The 27,089-nt window shown below is 66.6% G+C and overlaps 1 protein-coding gene across 25 annotated transcripts in view; it reads right to left on the bottom strand.

Annotated features, from left to right (window-relative positions):
* Positions 1-1,303: 1,303 nt before the first annotated feature.
* Positions 1,304-27,089, bottom strand: part of PLEC (plectin) — a 53,959-nt gene continuing 28,173 nt past the window's right edge. For 12 of the 25 annotated variants that reach the window (XM_027973301.3, XM_042253925.1, XM_060419937.1 and 9 more), the window contains 32 exons: positions 23,965-24,026; positions 23,657-23,671; positions 23,484-23,573; positions 22,604-22,681; positions 22,431-22,523; positions 21,452-21,618; positions 20,700-20,815; positions 20,522-20,628; positions 20,322-20,441; positions 20,148-20,243; positions 19,834-19,961; positions 19,499-19,592; positions 18,891-19,045; positions 18,545-18,815; positions 18,379-18,456; positions 18,129-18,290; positions 17,873-17,977; positions 17,600-17,695; positions 17,285-17,410; positions 16,197-16,349; positions 15,965-16,119; positions 15,759-15,885; positions 15,409-15,592; positions 15,166-15,323; positions 14,880-15,058; positions 13,970-14,108; positions 13,513-13,869; positions 13,354-13,437; positions 13,093-13,197; positions 12,884-12,982; positions 8,714-12,094; positions 1,304-8,618 (listed from right to left, as the gene is read on the bottom strand). In XM_027973301.3, coding sequence (XP_027829102.2) covers positions 2,406-8,618; positions 8,714-12,094; positions 12,884-12,982; positions 13,093-13,197; positions 13,354-13,437; positions 13,513-13,869; positions 13,970-14,108; positions 14,880-15,058; positions 15,166-15,323; positions 15,409-15,592; positions 15,759-15,885; positions 15,965-16,119; positions 16,197-16,349; positions 17,285-17,410; positions 17,600-17,695; positions 17,873-17,977; positions 18,129-18,290; positions 18,379-18,456; positions 18,545-18,815; positions 18,891-19,045; positions 19,499-19,592; positions 19,834-19,961; positions 20,148-20,243; positions 20,322-20,441; positions 20,522-20,628; positions 20,700-20,815; positions 21,452-21,618; positions 22,431-22,523; positions 22,604-22,681; positions 23,484-23,573; positions 23,657-23,671; positions 23,965-24,026 — 13,493 coding nt within the window. In that variant the 3' untranslated portion in view covers positions 1,304-2,405. Of the gene's footprint in view, positions 8,619-8,713; positions 12,095-12,883; positions 12,983-13,092; positions 13,198-13,353; positions 13,438-13,512; positions 13,870-13,969; positions 14,109-14,879; positions 15,059-15,165; positions 15,324-15,408; positions 15,593-15,758; positions 15,886-15,964; positions 16,120-16,196; positions 16,350-17,284; positions 17,411-17,599; positions 17,696-17,872; positions 17,978-18,128; positions 18,291-18,378; positions 18,457-18,544; positions 18,816-18,890; positions 19,046-19,498; positions 19,593-19,833; positions 19,962-20,147; positions 20,244-20,321; positions 20,442-20,521; positions 20,629-20,699; positions 20,816-21,451; positions 21,619-22,430; positions 22,524-22,603; positions 22,682-23,483; positions 23,574-23,656; positions 23,672-23,964; positions 24,027-24,646; positions 24,903-26,784; positions 26,870-27,089 lie in introns of those variants that run through there. The other 13 variants (XM_042253926.2, XM_027973310.2, XM_027973313.2 and 10 more) reach the window with 5 other exon arrangements.

The raw sequence follows: 27,089 nt of genomic DNA, 5'->3' as shown, positions 1-27,089 counted from the left end.
CCCAGCCCCTCTCACTGTGCACAGCAGCCTCCCAGGAAGACCCCAGAGGCGACAGCAACCAGAGACCAGCTAGCAACAGGGGCGGATGGCCACTTCAGCTCGCTGCCCTGCCTCTCAGTCACCCCCAGATCCCTTGAAACATCCCCTCGAACCTCAGAGCCACTTCTGTCAAGGGGGGCTGCACGGATCCAGGGCCACAGGATGCCAGGCCTTCTGGAAGCTGCTGGCCTGGCGCAGCTGACCCCCGTGGGATGGCATGTGGGCGGGACCTCAAGCCAAGGACCCCAAGAGGGGAGGCTGAGACGGCCCACCACCCACAGGCCCGGGACCCGCTGGGGCACGTGCTGCTTGTCCCCGCAACCTGTCAGTGAGACCCTCGTGGTCCTGGTCAGTGAGGGAAGACATAGCTGTCCGGGGCAGGGTTGGGGCTCCCTCAACTCACGGCCTCAGCGGCCACCCAGCACGACAGCTGTTTGTCATGGGAGGCCAGCCGGGCCAGTGGGCACCGTCCTGGCCAGGAGACCCCTGACAAACACGCAGAGGAAGGGTTGATGCCCTGGACAGGCTGTTTTAACTGCAAGTGGGCAAGAGAGGAGAGCCCAAAGGCGTGGGACCAGGAATCACTCCTGGGGATGAGGGACTGGCCCTCCCCAAGCAGAGTAGGGAGACAGCTCAGGCAGGACCTCAGCGGGGCTATGGCTGACCCATTCACCCTCCTCTTTAAAGTTCTCCCAGAACGAATCCTGGAGAAGCTGGAATCAACTGAACATGATGAGCAGGGGCATGGAGGGGAGGTCATGGCGGAGATGCTGACGCTCTGCCAACCGACCGCCACCTGTGCTCACGACTGCCCCCTTCTCTGGATGGCTGCTGCTGCTGCTAATTTGCTTCAGTCATGTCCAGCTCTGTGCAGTCCCACAGACGGCAGCCCACCAGGCTCCCCCATCCCTGGGATTCTCCAGGCAAGAGTACGGGAGTGGGTTGCCATTGCCTTCTCTGCTCTGGACGGCTACCCTTGGCCAAACTGGACCACATACCCAGAGGGCACAGTCAGTGAATGATTGAAGGACCTCACCTCAGGTCTAAGTGCCCGTCACAGATCCAGCCTGGGTGCTGCACAGGCAGACCCCTGCTGGCCGGGCCTTACCTCCTCTGTGCTCTGGGTCCCTCAGCCTGGGCGCTCTCTGAGTGCATGGCCTCCAGCCAGTGTCTTCACCCAGGCCAAGCTCAGAGCCTGGGGCTGCAGCATCCTTACCCTACATGCCACTGAGCTCTGGACAAGAAAGGACACAGGACCACAGGGTGGTTGGAATTGCTTTTATTGGGGCGAGCGCGGCAGGCCCGCCATGGTCAGGTTAGTGTTCTGCCCTCAGATGCAGCCGAAGCTGAGAGCCTCCACCTGCCACCTCCCTGGGTTAGTGGAACATGCAAAGCTCAGTCAGAGGGTGGAGGCAGGGGTGGAGCCACCAGGGCCCGGGGTGATGGAGTAGGAGCGGGTGGCACCGGCGGGGCGGCCTGGTTGGCACGGACCGCCTTGGCCGCGTCCCGGGCCCACTCGGGGGCTGAGGCTCCCTGGGAGAGGCAGGCAGTCAGCACCCGGGGGAGGGGTGTCCCACAGGCCTTGGGGGGCGCTGGGCCCACAGTGGGCAGAAACCTATGGGGGACCCGCTGTACCTGGCTGGCATGCCTGAGAGCTGGGCAGTGGCAAGCCTTTCACCAGGAGGGTCTGTCTCCCACCCCAGGTCTGGGTCCTTGGGGCCTGGGGTGCGAAGGGGGACACAGAAGGCACTTACTAGGGAGCTGAGGCTGGAAGGCTGAAGCCAGAGGCCTGGGGTCTGAGGGGCCTGGCCTGGGCCGGCTGGGTCTGCTTGGGAACCTCACCCTCCCGTGGGGAAGGGGCTTCCTGAGCAGCCGAGGAGAGGAGGGTGACCAGGACTCGCTGCCGCCCGCGCAGAGCGAGCGGGTCAGTCCTGGAGACATAGAGGTGCTGGTCCCAACGGCCCTGCTGCTAGGGGCTGCGTCCGCTGCCCAGGCAGGTTGGGCTGGGGGTTGGGTGGGGCTGGTCTACAGGGCTGGGGGAAGCTCGCCCAGACGGAACCCCCTGGGGAGATGAGAGGGCTGAGTCGGGGGGCCCACCTCTGGACCTTCCAAGGCACCTGGCTGTGGTGAGTGGCAGGTAAAGAGGAGCAGGGAGACCCGGGGGGTGGAGTGGTCAGTGGGGCTGGACTGGCCCCGTCCCCGGGAGACAGGCTGTCTGGACAGCAGATATATATTAATACGTTAGTCTAGTCTTTTTGGTTAAACTTGAGGCACCGCTTGGGAGGAAGACACCTTTCAATGTTAAAGAGACCCCAGCGCCTGGGCGGGAGGCCACATGCAGAGCGGGAGGCAGGGAGCAGGAGGGATCAGGCTGCCGCGGACTCAGGGCCCCCCAGGGAGGACGTGGGCCCCGAGGCGTAGCGGCGGCCATAGCCTGAGGAGGAGTAGGACGAGGAGGAGAAGGTCATGGAGAAGCCTGAGCCCGTGGCATCGAAGCTGCCGCGACGGGAGCCAGCCCGGGAGCCGGTGCGCGAGCCAGAGCGCGAGCCGGTGGTGGAGCCGGAGCCGCTGACGCTGTAGGGGCTGTAGTAGCCCTTGCTGGACTGGGCGGCGGCCTCCAGCAGCCGCAGCCCCGTGCCCTCCTCCACCATGCTGCGGTCCAGTGCGTCCTTGTAGGAGATCTTGAGCTTGGTCTTGGGGCAGGTGAGGTACTTGGAGTATGCACTGACATCACGCAGCTTCTGGGCAGTGCGGGCATCCACTGTGCCGCGCTGCAGGGCCTCGTCCAGGGGCACGCGGCCTGGCGTGTCGGGCTCAATAAGGCCGCCCGTCAGATACTGCACCTCCAGGAAGCGCTGCCCCGCCTCGTAGTAGAGCCAGCCCTTCTTCAGGGCCTGGGCGGCCGACATCTTGGTCTTGGTGCGTGGGTCCTCGAAGCCGCAGAAGGCCTTCTGGGCCAGGTTGATGCGGTCCACCATGATCTTGTCCACCAGGCCCTTGTTGACAGCATCGGTGACGGGGAAGCGTTCGCCAGTGTTGGGGTCAATGATGCCCCCGGTGCAGGCCTGCGCCTCCAGCAGCCGCTGGCCCGTGATGTTGTCCACCAGGTTGCGGTGCATGGCCTCTGTGATGGACACCTTCTCCAGGGTCTCGGTGTCCAGGATGCCGGCCACAGGGCCTGTCTCCTCTGTGGGGTCGGACCAGGAGGCCAGCTGGGTCCTGGAGACAGCCGGGCTGATGGGGTAGGAGGACGATGACCCCACGGAGGATGAGCGTGAGCGGAAACCGCTGGCGTTGCCCGAGAGCATGTCAGCAAACTCGGTGATGGACAGTGTGCCGGCGCGGTACTGGTCCAGCGCCGAGCGGTCGATGAGGCTCTTGGCGATGGCCTCATCGATGTCATACTGGCGGCCCGAGCGGCGGTCGATGATCATGGATTTGACCACACCGTCCGAGGATGAGATGGTGATCTCCTCCCACTCACACTCCTGCTCCGACAGCTCCAGGTAGGTCTGGTGGTCGATGAGGCCCTTGCGGTAGGCCTCGTACACGGACATCTCCTTACCCGTCTCGGGGTCCACGATGACCACGCGCCGCTTACGCACTGAGGACTTGGAGGACGTCTTCCGCTCCCTCTTCTTCTCTTTCAGGGGCAGGAGCCGCAGCCCCGTCTGGGGGTCAGTGACACAGCGCTCCATCAGCTGCAGGTAAGTGAGGTTCTCCTCCGTGTTGGGGTCGAAGAAGCCCTTGGTGTCGTCCGAGGGGTCGGTGAGGATCTCATTCATCTCTTCATCGAAGAGGCCGCGCTGGTAGGCCACGTCCACGGGTAGGCGGTGGCTCTCCTCGGGGTCGATGATGCCGCCTGTGGCGATCTGGGCCTCCAGCAGGCGGATGCCGTGGTCCTTGAGGATGAGGCCTTTCTTCATGGCCTGGAAGAGGGAGATGAGCTTCCCGGAGTAGGGGTCCTTGTAGCCGGTGACGGCGCGCTCAGCCGACAGCAGCTTGTCCTTGAACTCAGGGCCCACAATGCCCATGCGCACAGCCTCCTCCACGGTCAGCTTGAGCCCCTTAATGGGGTCGATGACGTAGCCAGTGGCCGCCTGGGCCTCCAGGAGCTCGAAGGCTGTGCCGGGCCGGATGATGCCCTTCTTCATGGCCTGGTACACCGACAGCCGCTCCTTGGTGGCGTCGACAAGGACACCAGCAATGCTGCTGGTTCCCTCGAGGAACTTCTGCAGATTCTTGGAGACCTCCTCGATGGAGGTCAGGCCCTCCTGCAGCCGCTGCGCAGTGGCCTCATCCATGACATGCGAGCGCACCAGCTCCTCCACCGTGATCTGCTTGCGCAGGCCACGGAAGGTCAGCTTGCGGGCCTCCGAGAGTGGCAGGAGGAACAGGCCGCTGGTTTCATCACGGCGGCAGCGCCGGAGCAGCTGTGTGTAGCTGAGGCGCTCGTCCGTGGAGGGGTCCACGTAGCTGCGCACCTCACTGGGCTCCGACAGCTGGTCGTGTGTGTCCTTGTTGAGGTAGCCACGCTGGTAGGCTACCTCCAGCGGGAGGTGGAAGCCCAGGCGTGGGTCCACGATGCCGCCTGTGGCCAGCTGAGCGTCCAGCAGCCGCAGGGCCTCCTCAGCAGGGATAAGGTCCTTCTTCATGGCCTGGAAGAGCGAGATGGTCTGCTCCGTGTAGGGGTCGCGGTAGCCGGTCACAGCCCGCTCGGCTGACAGCAGCCGGTCATGCAGCTCGGGGCCCACCAGGCCCTTCCGCACAGCTTCATCCACAGTCAGCCGCTCGCCCTTCACCGGGTCCAGCAGGAAGCCCGTGGCCGCCTGCGCCTCCAGCAGCAGGCGGGCCACCTCAGCGCTCAGCAGCCCCTTCTTGAGGGCCTGGTAGATGGGGAGGGTCTGCCTAGAGCCAGGCAGGTAGACGCCAGCTACACAGCCCGTGCCGTAGAGGTAACGCCAGGCAGACTCGGCCTCCAGCACCTCGCGGAGGCTCCTGGTGCCCTCCCGGAGCAGGCTGTAGGACTCGCGCGAGATGACCCGGGCCTCGTACAGGTCCTCGGCCGTGAGGCGGCGGCGCACGTAGTCGTAGGACGCTAGGTTCTGCTGGCGCACGATCTCGGTCTTCTCAATGATCTCAATGATGATGATGATCATGCGCTCCTTGGTCACACGGCCGGCCTGGAAGTCGGCCATCAGCTGGGCCCGCTGCTCCTCGGGTATCAGGTCAGACTGCATCACCTCCCACAGGGACATGGTGGAGCCCCCATGGCTGCCACCCCCGGGGATATCGATCTGTGTCTCCTCGAAGGCCCTACGCGTCTCCTCCTCGGTGTACACCCGCGTGGTCTCCACCACCTCTGCCTTCTCTGGCCCTTTCAGTGGTAGAAGCCGCAGGCCCGTCTCGGGGTCCTCCACACAGCGCTCCAGCAGCTGCCTGTACGTGAGATTCTCGTGCGTGTTGGGGTCGAAGAAGCCCTTGGTGTCGTCGCTGGGGTTCTCCAGCACGTGGTTCATCTCCTCGTCGAAGTAGCCGCGCTGGTAGGCCACGTCCACAGGCACGCGGTGGCTGTGCACGGGGTCAATGATGCCGCCTGTGGCGATCTGGGCCTCCAGCAGGCGGATGCCATGCTCTCTGACGACCAGGCCCTTCTTCATGGCCTGGAAGAGGGAGATGGTGCTGCCCGAGTAGGGGTCTTTGTACCCGGTCACAGCCTTCTCGGCTGACAGCAGCTTCTCATGTAGCTCTGGGCCCACGACACCAGCCTTCACAGCCTCGTGGACGTACAGGCGCTGGTTCCTCACAGGGTCCACCAGGAAGCCTGTGGCCGCCTGCGCCTCAAGCAGGAGGATGGCAGTGCTGGGCCTGAGCAGTCCCCGTCGCATGGCCTCGTAGATGGTCACCTTTTCCTTGGACTCCTCCAGGTAGATGCCAGCCAGACAACCGCTGCCCTGGAGGAGGGTCTGCAGTGAGCTCAGCTCTGACAGGTCCTTGACTGATGTCTTGCCGTCCTTGAGTTGCTCAAACTGGGAGCTGCTGAGGATGCCGGCGGCCAGGAGCTCGCTGGCTGGCACTGGGGCACGGAGACCGCTGAAGGAGAGCCTCTCACGCCGCGTGATCTCCACCTCCTCCACAATGGTGATGACGATCTTGATGATCTTCTCCACGGTGACCTTGCCCGTGCGGAACTGCCGTAGCAGCTCCTGTCTCTGCTCGGCCGTGAAGTACTCTGAGTTGATGAGCTCCCAGATGGTCACTGCCCGGCCCTGAAAGCTGCCCACAGGGACCTCAACAGTGGCCTTCTGGAAGGCCTCGCGGGCCTGGACCTCAGAGTAGAGCTCCTGCTGCCGGGCCCGGGCTGCCTCCTCCGAGAGCGGCAGCAGACTCAGTCCTGTCAGTGGGTCAGGGCGGCACTGTTGCTGGAGCTGGCTGTAGGTGGCCGGCTCCCAAGTACGGGGGTCGTAGTAGGTCTTGGCGTCATCTCTGGGCGCTGAGAGGGCGGTGCTGGTTTCCTCATCCAGGTACCCGCGGGCACAGGCAACATCCAGGGGCAGACGGTGGCTCTTGCTGGGGTCCACGGTGCCTCCTGTGGACAGCTGGGCATCCAGTAGACGCAGGCCCTGCTCCCTGGGAATGAGGCCCTTCTTCAGGGCCTGGAACAGGGACACACTCTGCCCCGAGTAGGGGTCTTTGTAGCCAGTCACAGCTTTCTCAGCTGACAGCAGCTTCTCATGCAGCTCAGGGCCCACCAGGCCAGCGCGCACTGCCTCATCCACAGTCAGCCGTGCACTGGTGGCAGGGTCGATGACGTGCCCGGTGCCAGCCTGGGCCTCGAGCAGGGCCACGGCCGCCTCCGGCTGCAGCAGCTCTTTCTTCAGAGCCTCATAAATGCTTAGTTTCTGCCTCGCTTCCTCCAGCCATACGCCTGCAATGACACCAGAGCCCCGCAGGGCCCGCCGCACGCCTTCCACCTCAGCCACCTCCTGCACAGATCGCTCGCCCAGCTGCAGCTGGCGGAAGAGGTCCCAGTCGATGATGCCGCTCTCAAGCAGCTCGGCAGCAGGGACCAGGGCGCGCAGGCCCTGGAAGCATAGCTGGCCCTTCTGCTCGTGCTCCTCGATGACGGTGATGACGATCTTGATGATCTTCTCCACAGTGACCTTGCCCGTGCGAAACTGCCGCAGGAGGTCCCGCCGCTGCTCGGCCGTGAAGTACTCGGAGTTGATGAGCTCCCAGATGGTCACTGTTTTGCCCTGGAACTTGCCAAATGGCGCTGACACAGTGGCCTTCTCAAACACATCCCGGGCCTCCGAGTCAGTGTAGACCAGCTCACCACCCTTGGCAGCCTGATCTGTGAGCGGCAGCAGCCGCAGGCCTGTCTCAGGGTCCTCCACGCAGCGTTCCAGCAGCTGCAGGTAAGTGAGGTTCTCATGAGTGTTGGGGTCGAAGAAGCCCTTGGTGTCATCGCTGGGGTCCTGCAGGACGCGGTTCATCTCCTCATCGAAGTAGCCGCGCTGGTAGGCCACGTCCACGGGCACGCGGTGGCTGTGCACGGGGTCGATGACGCCGCCCGTGGCGATCTGGGCCTCCAGCAGGCGGATGCCGTGCTCGCGCACAATGAGGTCCTTCTTCATGGCCTGGAAGAGGGAGATCTTCTCCCCGGTGTACGGGTCCTTGTAGCCGGTGACTGCGCGCTCTGCCGACAGCAGCTTGTGGTGCAGCTCAGGGCCCACGACGCCCTCCTTCACGGCTTCAGTGACGGTCAGCTGCCTGTTCCGCACTGGGTCCAGGAGGAAGCCTGACGCTGCCTGAGCCTCAAGCAGGATGAGAGCAGTGCCCGGGCTCAGCAGCTGCCTCCTTAGGGCGGCATAGATGGTCAGCTTCTCATTGGCAGGCTTCAGTAGCAGCCCGGCGATGCTGCTGTGGCCCTGCAGGTAGCGGCGCACGTCCTCCCGCTGTGTGAGCTCGGCCACCGTGGTGTGGCCCTGCGCCAGCCGCTGCAGCTCCTCTGTGCTCAGGATGCCCGCCTCCTGCAGCTGCTGGGCCGGCACCTTCTGCCGCAGGCCCTCGAAAGCATGCTCTGGCTCTGCAGCTGGGCCGTCGGCCGCGTCCTGGCCATTGGGCAGGGCTCTGGTGGCTGCCGCCTGAGCAGCGGTGATCTCCTCAGAGTGGGCCAGTGCGGCCCGATGCTCCTCCTCCAGGTGCTCCAGCCGCTCACGCAGCCGGCGGTTCTCCTCCGCCAGCAGCTGCTCCTGCTGCTGCCGCTGCTGCTCCAGGAGCTGCAGCTCCTCCTGCTTGCGCCTCACGCCCTCCTCAGCCTCGTGCTGCCGCCGCCGCGCCTCCTCCATGCTGGCCAGCAGCTGCTGCTTCTCCTGCTGCATCTGCTGCTGCTGTCGCTGCTGCTCCTCCCGCAACTTCTGTGCCTTGGCCACCTCGTCCTGGAAGAGCCGCTCCAGCTTGGCCTTCTCCTCCTCGATGAAGCGCTCCCGCTGCAGCAGGCTGTCCTTCTCGGAGAGAAAGCTCTGCTGCAAGGCCTGAGTCTCCTGCAGCAGTTGCTCCTGCTGCACCGTCTGCATCTGTCAAGGGGGTAGGGGGCAGTCAGGGACCCGGCCGGGCGCACCCTCCCCAGAGCAGACCCCACCCCAGGTCCCGGCCCTCCGCCGCAAGATACCTCCTCAGACTTGAGCTGCAACAGCTCAGCCTCCTTCTTGAGCTTGTCCTTCTCACGCTCGAGCTCCGCAATGGCCTCCCTCAGGCGATCGGCATCCCGGTCGCTCTGCTGCCGCTGGGTCTCCAGTGTCTGCACCAGCGTCACCTTCTCCTGCGTGGCGAGCTCTGTGCGGTGCAACTTTGCGCCGATCTCCTCTGCCTGCTTTCGGAAGCGCTGGGCGTCCTCCTCCGCGCGAGCCTGAGCCCGGCTCATCTCGGCCACGCGCAGCCTGAGCCGCTCCGCCTCCGCGCTCATTTCCAGCTGCCGTTGCCGCTCAGTCTCCAGGGTCCGCTGGAAGCCTTGCGTCTCCTGTGCCAGTTGCTGAGCCATCTGCTCCTTGTCCTCCTGCAGCCGGCGGGCCTGCTCCTGGGCCAGCTCCTTCTGCTGCTGCAGCAGCTCCGCCTCAGCCTTGAGCCGCGTGGCCTCCTGTACTGCCTGCATCTTCTCCTTGAGCATCTTCTCTGCCAGGGCCCGCTGCTGAGCCAGGTCCTCCTCCGCCAGCTGCCGCAGCCGTGCCGCCTCCTGAGCCGCCACACTCAGTCGTGCGGCCTCCTCCGCCACCTGCTTCATCTTCTCGGCCTCCTCCTGCAGGAGGCGCTGTGTGTTGTCCTTGTCGCGCAGTATAAGGGCGCGGTTCTCCGCCTCGATGCGTGCCTTGAGCTTGCCGAGCTCCTCCATCTGGACACGCACGGAGAACAGCTCCTCCTCTACCTGGCTGCGCTGGCGGGCGGCCTCCGTCACCTCCGCCTTCAGCCGCTGCAGCTCCTGGTCCAGGATGCTCTTCTGGTGGTCGGTCTCCTCCAGCTGCAACCGCAGTGCCGTCAGCTCCTGCTCCACCTGGGCCTTCTGCCGCAGTGTCTGCTCCGCGAACTTCTTGTGCTTCTCCATCTCCGCGTCGGCCGCCTGCTTCTGCCGCAGGGCCGCCTGCTCCGCCTGTGCCCGCCGCGCCGCCTCCTGCTCAGCTTCCTTGCGCAGCTTCTCTGCAGCGGCCTGCGCCTGGGCCTGGGCCTGCGCCTGCTCCTCCGCTGCCTGCTTCAGCCGCTCCGCCTCCTCCACGCGCTGCCGGGACTGCGCTGCCTCGCGCTCGGCCCGCTCGCGTGCCTCCTCCGCCTCCTCAGCTGCGCGCCGGGCAGCTTCGGCCTCGCTGCGGAGCTTCTCCAGCACGCTCTGCTCCTGCTGGAGGGTCTGCTGCAGCTCCTGCTCCTTCTGCTGCACCGCAAAGGCGTGCGCCTTCTCCTCCGCCTGCAGCCGCTTCTGGGCAGCCTCCTGCGCCAGCTGCAGCTGCCGCACAGACTCGTGCTCCGCGCGCTCGCGCAGGCGCCGCGCCTCCTCCACCTTGGCCTTGAGCCGCTCCACCTCCTCCAGCGCGGCCTTCCGCTGCCGTGCAGCCTCCTCCTCAGCTGCCAGACTCTTCTGCACACGCTCCTCAGCCTCCCGGCGCCGCCGCTCCTCCTCTGCAGCCAGCTGCCGCTGCCGCGCTGCCTCCTGCTCTGCCTGCTCCTTGCTTCGCAGCGTGTCCTCTGCGTTGCCGCGGATGCGCCCCAGCTCCAACTCCAGCTCCGCCTTGCCGGCGGCCGCCTTCTCGAAGCTCGCCTTAAGGGCCAGGATCTCCTCCTCCACCTGCCGCCGCTGTCGCAGGGTATCCTCCACCAGCCCCTTCTGCCGCTCCAGCTCGCTCTCGGACGCCTTGCGCAGCTGCGCCAGCCGCTCCTCGATGTCGGCCTTGTGCTGGGCTGCCTGCTCCTCCAGCCTCCGCCGCTGGAAGGCCTCGTCTTCCGCCAGCCGCCGCAGGCGCTCGTTCTCGGCTTCTTTCTCCTTAAGTGCAATCTCCGCCTCCGTCTTGAGCCGCGTGGCCTCGCTGATGGCAGCCAACTTCTCGGACAGCACCCGCTCAGCCTCTGCCCGCTGCCGCGCCGCATCCTCCTCTGCCAGCTGCCGCTGCCGCTTGGCCTCCTCTGCCAGCGCGCGCAGGCGGGCAGCCTCCTCTGCCAGCTCGCGGAAGCGCCCGGCCTCGGCTTCCAGCCTCTGCTTGGACTTCTCACTGCTGGAGCGCGACTCCTCCTCGGCCCGCGCCTTGCTGGCTAGCAGCACCTCCATCTCAGCCCTCACCTTGGCCAGCTCGGCCTCCAGCTCCTGACGCTTCTGCGTGGCTGCGGCCGCCTCGCTCTGCAGCCGCGCCAGCTCCTCCTCCAGCAGCTGCCGCTGCTGCTCACCCTGCTCTGTCTCGGCGCGCAGCCGGATCAGCTCCTGCTCGGCGGCCAGGCGCTGCTGCGCAGTACCCTCTGCCAGCTGCCGCTGCCTCTCCAGCTCCTGCTCTGCCAGCTCGCGCTGCCGTACAGCCTGCTCCTCCGCCTTGCCGCGCCGCCGTGCCTCCCGCTCTGCCGCCTCCTTCTGCTTCTCCGCCTCGGCCTGCGCCAGGCTCTTCTGCTGTGCCACCTCCTCTGCCTGCAACCGCAGCCGCAGCGCCTCATTGGCCTTCAGCTGCCAGCGCTCCAACTCACGCTCGGCCTCTTCGCGGGCACGCTCGGCCTCCGCCTGCTGCTGCTCCCGGCGTGTGGCCTCTTCACGCAACTGCACCACGGTCACGTGCTCTTCCTCGAGGGTGCGCTCCAGCTGCGCTGTCTTCTCAGCAAATGAGGCATGCTTGCTCTGCAGCTCGGCCTGGGCGCTGCGCTGTGCTGTCTCCAGCGCCACCTGCACCTGGCGCGCCCGCTCTGCCTCCGCCTGCCGCAGGCGCCGCTCCGCCTCCTCAGCCTGCAGCCGTAGCTCCTCTAGTGCCTGCAGGGCCCGCTGCTTCTCCCTTGCCGCCTCGGCCTCGGCCTTCACGCGCAGGCCCAGCTCAGCCTCAGCCTGCCGCTTGCGCTGGGTTTCCTCTTGTACCTGTCGCCGCAGGCGCTCCGCTTCCTCCTGGGCCTGCCGCTTCTGTGCCTCAGCCTCCTCCGCCCGTGCCCGCAGCGCCTGCAGCTCTCCCTCCGCCCCGCCGCGCTGGCGCTCCGTGGTCTCCAGCTGCAGGCGCACCACTCGGATCTCCTCCTCGATGCGCAGCCGGCTGCGCTCGGCTGCCTCCACCTGCCGGGCCTTCGCCTGGATCTCCGCCTCTGAGCTCTGCCGCAGCTGCTGCAGCTCCTCCTGGATGCTGCGCTTCTGCTGCTGCGCATCCACTGCCACCTCCTCCCGGCGTGCCACCTCCTCCTGCATGCGCCGCTGCAGCTCCTGGGCCTCGCGCTCCGCCTGCGCCTTCGCCTGGGCATGGGCCTCAGCCAGCTGCCGCTGCTTCTCCAGTGCAGCCTCCACCTCAGCCAACCGCTCCCGCTCCTCCGCTCGCTGCTGCTCGGCCAGCCTCTGCGGCCGTGGCAGAGAGAGGGAGAGAACCAGAGACAGCGGTGAGCGTGCCGTGGCTGCTCCTGGGACGCAATTCAGTGCCACCACAGCTCAGCGCAGTGCAGGGGTTGGGGGAGGACACAGGTCATGACCTGGCCGAGGGGAATCACGTGCACCCCCCCGGGGCACTTGGGGCAGTGAGCGCAGCCTGGCCCCACAGTGCTCACCAGCCCAGGGAAGGAGACCCAGGCGTCCTCCCCTCTTCCCGCAGACAGGCGATGGAGACAGACAAACGGAGAGAGAGAGAGAGCAAAGCAAGAGGTTTGCAGGGTCCAGGAACCACGACTACTGCACAGCCCTGCCTGAGCACTGCTGATGCCCGTGGCCTGCTCTGGCACCCCCGACCCAGCAGGGCAGGTGGCCAGTGTGGGCATCATGTAGACCCGACAGTCTGCAGTTCAGCTCAGGGAAGAGGCTGCAGGTAGGCCAGACAGAGGGCTCACCTGCGGGGGGCGGGAGAAGACAGACAGGCCAGTGCCCTGCCTCGCCGTGACGCCCCTCCCGGCCCCCATGACCGAACAAGCCTGAGTCCTTGCAGAGCAGGCGGCCAAGTGAAAAGGCCAATGCAGAACCCCGAGAAGGGACACACAGAGCCAGGGGTGCCCCGGGGCACACGCCAGCCACCGCGGGGAGAGCCGTGCAGCGCCAGGCCACGGGGGGTGGGCCGTGCTGTGCCAGGAGCACTTGGACGCGTCCCAGGGACCACATCTGGGGGGGTGCGGGACGGCCTCACCACCCTGGCAGCCCTACCTCCTCCTCCTCCATGCGCCGCAGGGTCTCACTGATGAACCTGATGTACTGGCTGGTGAGCGTGCTCAACTCACTGTAGCGAGTCCGCAGGTCCACATACTGGGGGCAGAGGGACACCCACAGTCAGCCCTGCCCCTGCCCAGAGCCCACCAGGCCCTGCGTGGCTTTGGCTCTGCCCACCCACCAGCCCCACTGCCCCTCAGCCTCACCTCCTGGATGACGCTCTCGGACCCCGACTGGACCTTGGGCTTCTTGGCTGGTGAGGCCACCGGCTCCAGCTGCGCCTTGTACGTGACCAGCTGAAGCTCATAGTCCTGCAGAGACACACCAATGGCTGCCAGCTCTGCCCACTCCACCCGGCCCCTGAACCTGCCCACAGGCTTTGCCCAGCACGGCCTTAGCTGAGGGACCCCCAGAGGTCACCCCCCCACTGCACGTCTCCCCCAGGGCCCAAGGCCACAAAGTCTTACCTTGATGGCGTTGATGTACTGCTTCGCGAACCTCTGGCACTCCTCCACCTTCTCTGCGTGGCGTTCAATCTCTTCCAGAAGGGCCTGGGGCGTCAGGGTGGTCAGGGATCACGGGGCACACCCACGCCCACCCCTCCTGCCCGCCCTGCCCGGACCCACCTTCTCCTGCCGCAGCTGCTCACGCACGGCCTGGCTATCGGCCAGCGGCACGGCCTGGATCTGCTCCTGCCGCCGCCTGGCGTCCTGCAGCCAGGCGCCCAGCGGGTCTGCGCTCTCCCGGTAGTAACGCAGCTGGCGGCCCAGCTGCTCGAGCTCACGCTGCCGCACGTCGGTCTGGGCCAGCACGGCCTGCCAGCGCTCCAGCAGTTGGGTGACCCGCTCACGCCAGCGCTCCACCTCCACGTCCCGCTCGCCGTGCCGCTGTTGCAGCCGCTCGCCCACTTCCTGCGCCCCCCGCAGCTCATCCCGCAGGGCATCAAACACAGGCTGCTGTGCCTCTGCCTGGGCCCGTAGCTTCTGTTGGACCAGAGCAGAGGCGCTGTTTCAGCCTGAGGCCCTGGCTGCCACCCCTGACGCCATCAGGCCCTGGCGGTGGGGCGTGGGCTGGCGGCAGTACCTTCATCGCAGCCTTGGTGGCCTCAAGCTCTGGGAGGGCAGCGGGCACAGCCTGGGCCTCCTTGAGCTGCTCCTCGTGGGCCCTGAGTGCCTCCTCGGCCCCCTGCGTGCTGCGGATCACCAGGCTGATAGTCTTGAGCCTAGGGGAAAGCAGGGCCTCATGAAGACAGGCTGAGTGAGAGGCTGAGGACCAAGGCCAGGTCCTGGAGGGAGGCTCATGGGGGACTGAGCGTGGGGGGTTCCCATGAAGCTTCTGAAAACAATCTACAAGCCACATGAATGTGTATGCTGAAATGAACAGCAGGGGGAAAAGGTGTCTGTGTTTGGGAGTGAGGGTGGGGAGGAGGGGTCCTGGGGAGGACTCCATATTCCCTGGAGGCATGGGGGGGGACAGGGAAAGGGCCTGAGGGGGAGGGGGAGGGGGACCTCTCAGCACCCTGGGTCTCTGCTGTGTCACCCACGGCCCACCTGACCCCACCTTCCACCAAGAAGCTCCTCCCCTGAGGTTGTCAGTGCCCCCCAAGCCGGGTTCTGATCCTCGCTGGACATGCCCCCCTCCCCAGCACTCCTCACCCTCTTAGGCTCCCCATGTGCCTGCCCCTTGCCTCTGCACACCTGCCTTCCACATCTTAGTGACCCCCCCCAACCTCCCGGTGTCCTGTGGGCGGGGGTGCCAGTCTTCCTCCCACAACTGCTCTCATCCCTCGGACCGTCCTCGGGAAGCCAGCCGCAGGCACGCCAGGACGGAACCCCTGCGGCCACCCCGCGACACCCCGGCCAGATCCGCGCCTGCTATCCCTCAGCGGATCCTCATCACGGCCTTATCACCCAGCCCATCAGCCTGTCCACACCCTCCCGCTCTGCTGAAGACCCGTCGGTCTCAGACCCCGGCTGCTGAACAGCGCACTCACTTCTCCAGGTAAATGGCGGACAGGCTGCGGACCTGCTCCAACTTGCCCAGGGTCAGCTCCAGCTCTGAGCGCAGAGTGGGGGCCGCAGGGGACGGCTCGGGCAGGGCCAGGACCTTCTCGGCCTCGGCAGAGAGCCGGGCGACCCCCTTGCCCAGCCCCTCCACCTCCGCCTGTGCTTTCTGAGGAGACAGAGCAAGGGGCAAGCTGAGCCCAGGAGCCCGACAGGCAGCACCACTGGGAGCCGGGGGCGGGCACAGTGCAGTGGGGCGGAGGGGCTGGGGCTTGCCTGCTGCTCGGCGATACGCTGGGCGCACTCCCGTGCTGGCTCCTTGTCTAGTGGCAGCCGCAGGCGGTGCACCGTGCGCGTCTCGCAAGCCTCCAGCTGTAGCCGGATGTCTTTGAGCTCTGAGATGCAGCGCTGACAGCGCGACTCCTCCTGCTCACCTGGGGAACACATCCCGCTCGCACACTGCCCAACCACAGGCGGCCCCCCACGAGCCTCCCACCACCCCAGGCTGCCCACACCTACCCTGCTCCAGGCTCTGCAGCAGCTGCTGGTAGTGGCGGCTGCAGGAGCCATACTCGCGCTCGGCCTGCAGCCGGTCCTCAGGCCCGAAGCCGCCGGCGTCCTGGCTGTCCCGCAGGAAGGCCTGGTAGTGCAGCTCCAGGCTGCGGAGGGCCTGGCGCTGCTCCTCGGGCTTCAGCGTGCGGAACTGGGTGGTCGGGCGGGGGTGAGCGTGGCTGTGGGGAGACCCACACCCCACCTTCCCAGAGTGCTTAGCGGGGCCACCGTACCACAACCAGGGACCAGGGGGTGAGCATAGATGCAGAGAGGCCCCACACCCCACCAGCCTTGAGCACCCAGCAGGGCCGCCGTACCGTGACCAGGGACCAGGAACGGATGAGCTGCACATCACGGCTGAGGCTCTGCCATGCCAGAAGGCTCTTCATGTCCGTGTGCAGCTGATGCCACAATGTGACCAAGGCCTGGTGCTGGGCCTCCAGCCTGGCAGGCAGGGCACAGTCAGAGGTGTCCAGTCAGCTGTCCTACCACCCAGCCGGCCGCCCCACCCAGGACCACGTACCTGGCCACAGCCTCCAGGGCCTCCTGGTTTGGCGGGGGCACAAGGAAGCACACGGAGGGCACGGCAGCCTCACTGCCGGAGCTGCTGAGCACCTTCCAGTGGAACGGCTGTGCAGGGCCCAGCATCTGGCACTCATCGCCCTTGTGCACCGTCGCCTGCAGCAGCCAGAGCCGTCACTGTGCGGCCACGCCCAGCCCCCTCCATGGCCCCGCCCACCAGGCCAGGCCCTCACCTCCACCTGCTTGTAGTCGCAAACAGCCAGCAGCGGCACGCGGCCCCGTGTGGGCTGGGTGGGGTTGCGGGGCGTGAGCTGTACAATAGCCTTGGCCCGCTTGGCCAGGCCTGAGAGGTGCCCCCTGTACTCATTCAGCTGGTCCTTCTCATCCTGCGGGAGCGGGGCGGGGGTAGAGGGGGTCCGAGACCCTCTGTGAGGACCCCCGTGCCTGCCCCAGGAAATGCATACACGCCCCCCCATTGCCCCACAATGTCCTGAGACCAGGGGTTCCTTCCCACAGTCCCTGGAATGTGGCAGGGCTGGGCACTGGCCAGGACAGACCCCTGGGCTTCCACTGATGCCCTCCTCCCTGGGCAGGACCGAGTACCCCTCCCCACCCCCAGCACAGCTGCATCATTCGGGGAGGGTGCCATATCATCCTCTCCCTCTCCCCTCTGCCCTCCCTGGTGCTTGTGGAAGGGTGCACACCTCCTCTTGTTCAGCCCCTCTGAGGGACCAAGGACCACCCTAGGCTATGGGTCAGAGTCCAGTGGAAGCTGCCTGCGCCTGTCCCAATGCAGGACCCCTAGCCAGCAGGGCCCCCAGCCCCCCTCCTCTGTCTCGCCCGGCCTGAGTGCCATGCTCAGCCGCCTCTGTGTCCACCTCAGCCCCACCTGCCCCAGACTGTCTGGCTCGGGATGCCGGTGGGCCTCCTACAGTGGGGGACTAACAGCGCAGCAGCTAACTCAGGCCCCTACTCGCTCCTGCAGCCCCAAGGTCAGCTCTTGTACCAGCTCTGAGCAGCCACCTACCCTCACGCCAGGCCCCTGCCACTAAGCTCTCATCCACCCACACCCATCCCGCTATGCTGACCTCCCCCCATCCGACCTCCCCTGACCTCTGCTGGTGCCTCCAGTCGCCACCCTCTGCCTCCAGAGGGACCTTCCCCGAGCATCAGCCCGGACAGCAGGCCTGCACCCCGAGTGCTATCCCCAGCCCTGGACTGCCCTCAGCTGTGGCTGCCCTCCAGCCCCAGCGGCCACGCCCCGGGCCTCCGCGCCTGCCCCTCACCCGCTGCGCAGCGCTGGGCCGGCCAAGCGGCTCACCTGGGCATCCTGTAGCAGGTCCTCCAGCCGTGTGACGGTGATGGAGCGGTCGCAGGTGTACTTCCTGTGCAGCGTCTCCTGCAGCTTCCGCAGCTGCTCCTCGGCCTCCCGCACGTCTGAGAAGAACTGGGGCGGCAGCAGAGGGTCAGAGCCCCAGCCCCGGCTGCCCCAGTATAGGCCGAGGGCCCAGGCAATGCCTGGGGACAGCGCTGACTAAGGTCAGTGAGACAGACAGTGCACGGACCCAGTGCACAACTACAGCCCGGTAGAGGGACCCCCTCAAGGCCACTGCAGTGGGCTGGGCCCAGGCCTCACCTGGAAATAGGCGGTGTTCTCCTTCAGGTGAGCCTCGATGCAACAGCACAGCTGCAGCATCCAGCTCCACTGGGTCTGCAGGGCTGCCTGGAAGGACTGCCACACAGCACACGGCCCGTCAGGCCCCGCCCGCCTCCTGGGCCGGGGTGCCCCAGCCCCCCGCCCCAACCAGGGGCCCTCCAGCCCCGCCCCCACCAGCGATGACCAGGTGGGTCCCCAGCCCTGCCCCTCCCCCCAGGGGCGCCTGGAGAGGTCCATGCAGGCCCCTCCCACCTCCACTGTGGGCCGGGCAGGGTGGTCTTCCCGGAGCAGGCGGTCCCCAGTGCTCTGGATCTCTTTGATTTTCTTTTCTTTCAGCTCCAGCTCACGCATCAGGGCCTGACAGGGACAGGGGCCTCAGGGGCAGTGCCAAGACAGCACTGGGAACCCTGGCTCCCACCGAGTGCTCCCGGGGCCTGGGCAGGCCACCCACGGAGGACCCCCACCTCACCGAGGGGTCCTGGCCACCCACCAAGGGGCCCTGCCTCACCGAGTAGGCCTCCTTCTTGGCAGCCATGTTGCTGTTGCGCTCACTCCAGTCGAAGCCCACCTCCTCCTCCTCCTTCTCACTCAGCCACATGAGCTCCTTGGTGGCGGCCGCCACGAAGCCATGCAAGCTCTCCAGGGATCGGAGGCGGGCCTTGGAGGAGTTCTGCAGGCAGGCGGGCGGGGGCTGTGTCAGCTGCCGCCTCCTCCAGGGACCCTTCCCCACACTCGCTTCCCGCCTGGCCCCCACTCACCAGCAGCTTGGCGTACTGCAGGTCCAGCCGACCCAGGCAGTCCCGGTAGGCACCCCGGGTGGCAGGGGACAGCTGGCCCTGAGGGAGACCAGCAGGGTGAGGCCTGCGGCGGCCAGGACCTGCCCACTCCCTCCGTCCACCACCCTCACACCCGCTGCCTGCTCACCTCGTCCGTGCGGGCCCGCTCAATCTTGGCCCGGAACTCCTCGACGGACTGGTGCAGGCCACGGTGGCTGCCCAGCTGTGCCTCCACACTGGGCAGGTCCACACCCCATTCAGCACTGTCCACCCGGCGCTGGTTCTCCTCCACCCAGGCCAGCAGGTCCTGCAGGTAGCGCAGGGTAGAGTCCTCGAGCTCAGGGTGCCGTGGCGTGCCCCGCAGACGCAGGTTGTACTCGGTGCGGATGGCCACCAGACGCTCGTGCAGGCGGTACACCCTGCAGGCAGGGCAGGGGTCAGGGGGGTCGCAGAACAGGGCTGCCTACCGCAGGCACTGGAGGGGCGCGTCCCACCTGCGGTACATCTGCTCGCCCTGAGGGTGCCGCCCATCCTTGAGGGCCTGCACATCGTTGAACAGCAACCGGATCATGCCATCGGCCTTGTCCAGGTCCCGCTCCACCTCACCCGCCCGCTGCGGTGCCTTGCCTGCAGCCAGCAGCCGGACATCCTACGAGGCAATCGCCCTCACTCAGAGTCTGGCCACCCTGAGCCCCCGCCTCCAGGCCCAGCCCGTCCTTTCCCTTTCCTCCCCAGCCAGCACTGTACGTGTCACTAAGGCTTCTGGCCAAACCCCCAGGCCCAGTTCTCTGTGGGGACCGGGATCAAGTGCAAAGGCCTCTACTGGGTCCCAGAGCCAAGTGTTTCTCAGCCTTGTCACCCATCACCCACCCCAGGAAAGTCCTCCCTGAGAGTCCCAGCCCAGGGCCCGCAGTCTGGGTCCCCTTCTGCCACATCCAGCCAGCAGGCAGCTCAGGGCGGGCCTGGTGCCCAGGAGCCGGCTCTGCCCAATCTAGCGGTCAGAGATGGCCCCATGCCAGGAGGCAGGAGCAGCAGCTGCAGGGCGTGGCGGGCTTGGGGCTCCTCCCTCCGTCCAGCCCCTCTGCCCAGGCCCAGCCCTCACCGACTGCAGCAGGGCGTCGGCCTGGTTCAGCTGCTCCTCACACAGCCCAGCCTCCATCTGCAGCTTGCTCACGATGCGCTGAAGACGCTCCAGTCTGCGGTCGAGAGCAAACACGGCCCCCCCTCTGTGAGTGGCGACGGCCCGCCAGGCTTCCCGCCTAGGAGCACAGCTCCCTCCTGCTCTGGGCCTCCCTGCCGGCCTGCGGCCCACAGCTGAGCTGGCCTCAGTGTGGGTTTCCCAGCCCGGGGGTGGGGGTTTCCTCCCCAGGCAGTGACTCACCCTCGGGTGGCTTCTACCCGCCGCCCCCCCCCCCCCCCCCCCCCACCCCCACCCACCTCTCAAACTCGCTTCGGAGCTGCTTCTCCCGCTCCAGGATGGCCACGTGCAGCTTGCCCCACTCCTTCTCCACGTCCAGTGGGTGGTAGCCAGGGGGCACCTTGAGCTGGCCTGCTTGCACCGCTCCCTGTGGGCAGGGCCAAGCTCAGGCCAAGGCCAGCAAGCATGGGGGTGCCAAGCCACCTAGGCCCTGGGCCCACCCGCCCTAAGCAGCTCTGGCCCCAGCTTAGTGAGGAGGCAGGCCAAGCCTGCTGGATGGGCCCCCAGGCCCCAGGGTCCTGGGCGGCTTCCCTCATCTCCAGGTCCCCCTCACCTCCAAAGACTGGTAGATGCCCTTTGACCGGTTCTTGTCCGCCTCCTTGGCCGGAAGCTCCGTCTCCTTAAACTTCAAGAACTGGCACCACAGGATCTGGGGACGAGGGGGGTTCAGTAGCCAAACCTGGGTGCCCACAGTGGACACAGGACCCCGAGGAGCAGGAAAACCCACCTCAATCTCCTCAAAGCTGGAGGGGAAGCGGCGTTCCTCGAAGGCGGCCGTGTGTGCCCGGATCCACTGCAGCAGCAGCAGCACTAACTCCCGGTACTCCTGCCAGCGCAGCTGCAGCTCCTGGTGGGAGGGGGACAGGCATGAGGGGCTGCCAGGGCCACTCATCCCCCGCCCCCCCGGCCCTGCTGGCTGGAACTCACGTTAGCCTTCACCCCATCCTGCACGTCCGGCACACGGGGCATAGCGTCGTACAGGGACGAGACGTAGGTGATGATGGACTTCTCGTCGGGCTGAGGGACATCCACGTCTGCGAGGGAGGGGGGTCAGAGGGGCGCCGGTGGTGGGGAGCAGGGAGGGAGGGGGGACAGTGGCACATACCCTCGGGGTCCAGGAGACGTGTAACCCCCAGGTCCCGCTCTGCTACAGAGAAAGCCTGGTCCAGGTTCTCCAGGTTGGTCTGACGATACACCTTGTTCATGTCGATGAGCATGGGCCTGGGGGCAAAGGGGCAGGTGGGGCAGGCAGGCAGGGACATGGGAGCAGTGAGACCCTCTGGGAAGGTCAGCATGCAGAGACCCTCTATAGATCCCTGGGACACAGAGCCCCCAGCCCACACTCACCCTGAGAAGCAACCCCCACACGGCACTGAGTCCCTCCCACACAGGCGGCCCGTGTGCAGGCCCTGCCCCCAGGATCTCCTGGGGCCTGCCTGGTGCTGGGGCCCAGGGTGGGGCTCCCTGCAGTTACCCTGTCCACCAGGCCCTGGGGTCCTGGGTGGAGGCTGAGGTTCCCCCAAGAACTGACCCCATTCAGGCCTCTTCTGTGGCATCAGTGTGGGGCCAGTGCTCATGGCTGTGAAAACCAGCAGCCCTGAGGTCCTCTGGCCTCGAAGAAACTGGGAAGGGCCGGGAGGCGGCAGGAAGGGTGTGGGCCAGGCTGGGCCGCCTGGGGAAGCAGCTGGCAGCAGAGCCCATCTCCCCAGGCAGCGGCTCCCCGTGCACAGCACACGCCTTCTCGCCGTCCCCTTCGCCCCAGCATGTCTGCAGTCGCCCGGCCGAGGGACTCTGGCACCCCCGCCCGCCGCACATACTGCCCTGCCCCGCCCTGCCCCGCCCCGCCTGGCGGCCTACTTGTGCCGATGGATGATGGCGTTGAAGAGGCGGCCGTCGCGCCAGCTGGAGGTGAAGTTGTCGCAGCGCAGGCCCTGGTAGCCCTCCACCATGCGCTGGGACCACAGCAGCAGCTTCTCCTTGGCCGTCATGTCCTCCGACTGCCCGCTCACCTGGATGTCTGAGATCTGCCCGCACAGTGGGCAGGAGGTGGGGCTCAGGCACAGCCCCGTCAGCGTACATGAGCCACTGGCCAGCAGAGGCCAAGTGTGTCCTGCCCACATCAAGGAGCCACTGGGACCCACCACCCCTCAGCATCATAAGCCCACGCCACCCCAGGCAGCAGCTGCCACAATGTGGGTGCCCTGCGCTCCCTCAGCCCAGCTACATCTTGCACCCCACAAGGCAGGATCAGAGTTGGTGGAGGGCGCATGCAAGGGGCTCGCCCAGAAGCCCCAGGCCTAGAGAAGGCTGTCATGAGGTGTGTGTGTGTGTGGCGGGGTGGGAGTGGTCAGGGCCTCTCTGGCTGCAGGCCAGGGTTGGGTCCTGGGACTGGGCAGGTATGGCTGCAGCCTGGGCCTGGCGCTGCACTCAATCCAGTCCTTTGGGCCCAAGTCTGCCAGCTTGTCTGTTCCCAGTTATCTGACTGTTGGTCTGCCCGCCTGTATGACTCAGCTGCCGTGCCAGCCAGGCTCTGCCTGCCCAGCTTTCAGATTTGCGGCTTCCTGTGCGGCTGGGCAGGCAGTGGGTGAGTCAGCCCGAGCAACGGGTGCCTCTCCAGAACCTTCCCCGTGGCGGGAGGCCACACAGCAGAGAACGCGTGCTTCTGTAGGGAGAGCCAGGGCCAGAGGGCGAGGGACAGGCAGGCCTGGGAGAGGCCCGGGCCTCCAGGCCGTGGAGGCAGCGCAGGGCTGCAGCGCAGGCTGACAGGAGGCTCCAAGGGCCAGCCCCGCCCTGCAGACTCTGCAGGCGGCAGAGGGCAGGTGGGTGGCCGCACTACCTGGAAGTGCAGTATGATAGTCCAGATCAGGCCGAGGGTCAGCTTGGGGTTGCCGTCGGCAATGTCATCGTTCCGGATGTTCACCAACTTCACCTGTGAGCAAGCGGGCCTCGGTCACACCCACGAGCCAGCCGGAGAAGGGGCCGGGGCCTGCGGCCAGGCGGGTGCCTCACCTGGCGGTGACGGAGGTAGTCCAGGGCGATCTGCACGTTCTGCAGCTTGTGGAAGCGCATCCTCCCCTTCTCCCGCGGCTGCAAGGGGAGCACGCCGGTCAGCCAGTCAGCACCCCTGAGCCCCCGCGGCATCCACGACCCTCACCCCAGGTCACCCACCACAGCTGGGAGGTAGGGTACGCCGGTCAGCACCCCTGAGCCCCCGAGGCATCCATGACCCTTATCCCGGGTCACCCACCCCAACTGGGAGGGGGGACACTGGCCCAGCAAGGGTTTGGGAAGTCCAAGGCCAGGCTGCGGGAAGGAAGGAGGGGGCGGGGAGGACACAATAGCCAGGAAGCCACCGGCAGAGGGTAGTGGTTTGGGGGAGGGGTCCTTCTGCCCAGCGGTGGCAGCCCCTATGGGTCTCCGGCCCCGGACAGTGTGGCAGGTGGGCTGCTGCACAGCTCGAAGCAGGGCCATCTGCCCACCCCAGCACCATCGGCCAGGTGAGCCGGGCTCCTGGAGCCCACGTGCTGCCGTGGCCAGCGGGCACATCCACTCACCAGGCGCGAGCTCCTGATTACGTCCCGCTCTCTTGGCTGCCCGGCCAGAGCAGGGCAAAGGGTAAAGGGCAGAGGTCAAAGTTCAGAGTCCAAGCAGCAGAGAAACCAAAGCAGAGCAGAGCATGAGGTTACAGTGTCAAGGCTTGAGCATGGTGGGCAGCGGGGCCGTGTGCCCAGGCACAGGGGTCAGGCGGCTCCCAGGCCAGGATGGACACTGACCAGGAGGCACGGGGGGTGCTGAGGCCAGGCCGGACACAGAGTTGGGGGGGGGTCACCAGTGAGACCCCAGGAGGGAAGGCAGGCAGGGTCGTAGAGGGGCGGGCAGACACACGTACCAGGCTGTCCCCGGAGAGCACCTCCAAAAGGGAGATGAGGTTGTGGCCATCACGGAGGTCTTCATATAGGTCACTGATGTGCCTCTGAGCCTGCACGGACAGAGCGTGGGGCTGGTCCAGAAGGCTCAAAGCAGGGGCCCACAGAAGACGCCCACCCCTAAGGAGGCACCTACCTCTGCCCTCCAGTGCTAGAGAGACCAGGAGAGACCAGGAGGAGGAGGAAGAGGAGGAAAGAGACAGGAGATGAGCGAGCCAGGGGAGGAAGCAGACAGAAAGGACAGGTTCAGAGGTGGGAGGTGGGCCCCCGGGGGAGAAAGGGGGGCCCGCGCGCGTGGACGCAGAGGGGGCTCCAGCCCTTGTTTGGGCTGGACGGCCAGGGCATCCTCCTCCACCCCCGCGACCCTGCACACACACACACACACACACACACGCAGGCACTCCCGCACACACGCTCACAACCGTGTGTGCACACACCACTAACCTTGATTAGGTGCTTGTTGACCCACTTGGTGAAGGTTTTCTTCTGCACACGGTCCCGCTCATCTGGGAGAGACAAGGCCAGGTTACCTGGGCCTGGGAGAAGCCCCGCAAGCCCCCAGGAGGAGACCGCCATGCAGACACAGTGGCTGGTGCCACTGAAGAGGGCCTCAGACTCACACTGCCCCCCACCCAACAAGGCCCCAGACAGTCCTGGACAGAAGCTGGGGGCCAGGCCCGCGGGTGCCCACTGCTAGGTCTCCCAAGATGCGAGGGTCTGGAGCTGGCAGCCACTCCTGGAGGCACAGCACACAAGTCCTGGCCTGCCGCACCCCCACACAGGCCGCCTCCGGGGGCCCAAGGAGGCCTGGACCCAGACTAGGCAGGGCTGGGTGAGGGGAAGCTCTGTCCCCCCACAGGATGGCGGGTCTTTCCCGGGGCATGGAGAGCCCTCCACCCCCACCACCCAAGGCCCAGACACCCCCACCAGCCTCTCTGTGTTGGGCATGGTTGGCTGGCCCCGCAGCAATTCTGCACCTGGGCCAATGCTGGTCTCAGAGTCTGTCCCCTAAATTCAGAGCCACACAGTCTGGGCCCCACCCCACCCAATGCCAGGCTTCCTGAGGCAGGAACTGGGCCCTTCCTGTCCTGCGCCTGCCCCGCCTGGCGGTGTGGAGTCCCGCTACCTTTCTTGCCCTCTGAGGCCCTGAGCACAGCCAGGTAGAGGTTGTCCTCCGAGCTGGTCCTCTTGTGACCCAGGCCCTCGGGCTCGGGCACCCGTAGCCGCTGCTGAGACATGGTGCGACCCTGCCCCTTCGGCGCTCTGGCCCACCCCAGGTGCTGCGCTCACGGCCGCGGGGCACACCACGGCAGAGGTGCTCAGCACAGGCACAGCACGCTCGCTCGGTGGGCTCTGGTCGCTCAGCTCCGCTGGAGCCCAGTGCGGGCCACTCCCTGCCCGCGGAACTCCCTAGCCGCTGTCCCCGCCCCCGAAGCCCCACCCCAGCCTGCACACCCCCAGAGAAGGAGTGTCCCAGCGGGAAGCAGGAAGGCAGCCCCTCCCCCACAGCCACACCTACAGCCGGGCAGAAACAGGAAACCCAGGGGTTTCCTCACCCACCCTGCCCGCAGCAGCCCCTGAAGGAACCCGGGTGCCAGGGGACCTGCATGTCGCGGCATACAGACAAGTGTCAGGTCACAGGGAACTGCACACCGTGCCCAGGGCCACTCCAAAGGGGGCCCCCTCAGGGAGGGGTGCCTGAGTGCCACTGGGCCAGGGAGCCCAAGGTCACGCATCTTGGGGGGGACACCAGCTCAGACTTGACCCAGGGCCGCCCCATGCCTGCCCAAACTGCCCGGCGGACGGGTTCTAAGGAGGGACCCCCAAGGGGAGTGACACCTGGCTTGGGGGGGCCGGCTGCCTTCCCTGGAAGCCCTCCTAAATCACCCCTCAGAGACCTACATGCCCTACACCCTACACCCTGCTAGGATCCCATCTATACCCCGGCTCCAGGGCCACCAGGCTCCAGTGAGGGCTGGGCCCCTTTCAAGCGGCCCACCAAGCCTGTCCTGGAGCAGTGCCCCCATCCGAAGGCAGTGCTCCTCGGGGCAGGAGGGGGCGCATAGCTGAGCGCTGACTCACCAGGCAGGACCGCCCAGCCCTGAGCTGCGGAACTCTGCCTCGAGTGGGGGGGGGGGACCCAGGTCAGAGGGGAGCACCCTAAGGGGGCCCAGCCAGTGAGTCAGGGGAGGGGTGATTCATGGGCAAGGAAGCCACACCTAGGGCATTGGGGGCAGCCTGGGTGGGGGGCTGTTTGCAGGGGGGCGGAGCACACAGATATCAGCCACTCAGGTTGTAAAGGTGGTGGGACAAAGGGCTCAGGGGTGCGGCCCGGCTCCCTCTCGTCTCGCACACTGCGGCCCTGGCTGCGCAGGGACTGCCCAGCTGCCCAGCCGCTGCAGGAAAGAATGCACCGCCCTGACCACAGAATTTTCCAGTCGGAGACTTGGCTTGATGCGATCCAGCTGGGAGCCCCACCCCCATGGTGCCTCGGGCCTCGTTTCCAGGAAAGGCTCACCCCACCCAGCCGCTGCCCTTCTGTGGCCACAGGGTGGGGGGGTCGCTCACACCCTAGTGGGTAGGGGGCCCCAGACCAGGTGGAGCTGACTATCCTCATCCCTACCTCAGGGTCCCTGCCGCAGGTCACCTCGCCCCCACTCTGGACAAACCCCCCCCTTCTACGCAAGGCCCGGAGAGGCCCCCCACACAAGCCCTTCACCTCCCAGAGGTGCTCCAGGATCCCACATCAGACCCACACTGGCCAGCACCCCAGTGTAGGGTCACCAAGGATGGCTCACACCCACTGCCAGGCAAGCGGGGGGAGTCCCCCGCCCCAGCCCCTCTCCAGCGTCTCCTCTGCCACTCAGAGGCTCCAAGGATATTGGATTGCTGTCCAGGACAGGGTTCCACCTCCACCTCCCAAGCCCGGCTCCCTCTCCCCAGCACACCCTGCTGCCTCCAGACTCCCCACTCCCCCCCCCCCCCCAGGATCTCAGAGTGTCCTCTCAGGCGCTCCCTGCGGCCCTGCAGGCCAGTCCCTCACCCCTGGCTGTAGGATGCGCCCTTCCCCATCCATCCTATCCGGCATCCTATTCAGGCCCTCGTCAAGAGACCACCCACCCTTCCCCGGCGGCCCAACCCCGCGGCCCGCGCCCATAGGCCAGGTTGCTGCACGTCTCGGCTGGCCCTCCCCAGCACTGCTGCTCCTGCCCTGTCCACGAGGCCAGTGTCCCGCAGAGTTGCTCGTGGCCCTCTGAAAGGTACCTTTGCCCCCTTTCACAGATTTGGAAACTAAGGCAAGAATCTACGGCTAGTGGGGCCGCTCCCAGGATAAGAAGCCTGCAGACACGAAGGGAGCAGAAGCCGAGAACACAGGGCGGCGCAGAGACGGCAACTCCGCCCCGGCCCCTCCCACCCTACACCTCCCGAGGGCAGACTGCCGACAGCCTGGAGCCCGGAACCCGCAACCCCGGCCTGCCGGCCCGCCCCACTCCCCACCCCCTTCTCCGGAGGGATCTCGGGGGCAGAGGGGACTCCACCCCGCCTTCCTCCCCAGGTGTTTCCGCACC

The sequence above is a fragment of the Ovis aries genome, chromosome 9 (genome assembly GCF_016772045.2).
Source record: "Ovis aries strain OAR_USU_Benz2616 breed Rambouillet chromosome 9, ARS-UI_Ramb_v3.0, whole genome shotgun sequence".
NCBI lineage: Eukaryota > Metazoa > Chordata > Mammalia > Artiodactyla > Bovidae > Ovis > Ovis aries.
The sequence above is the reverse complement of the archived record's forward strand: the minus strand, read 5'-3'. Positions and strand labels throughout refer to the sequence as shown.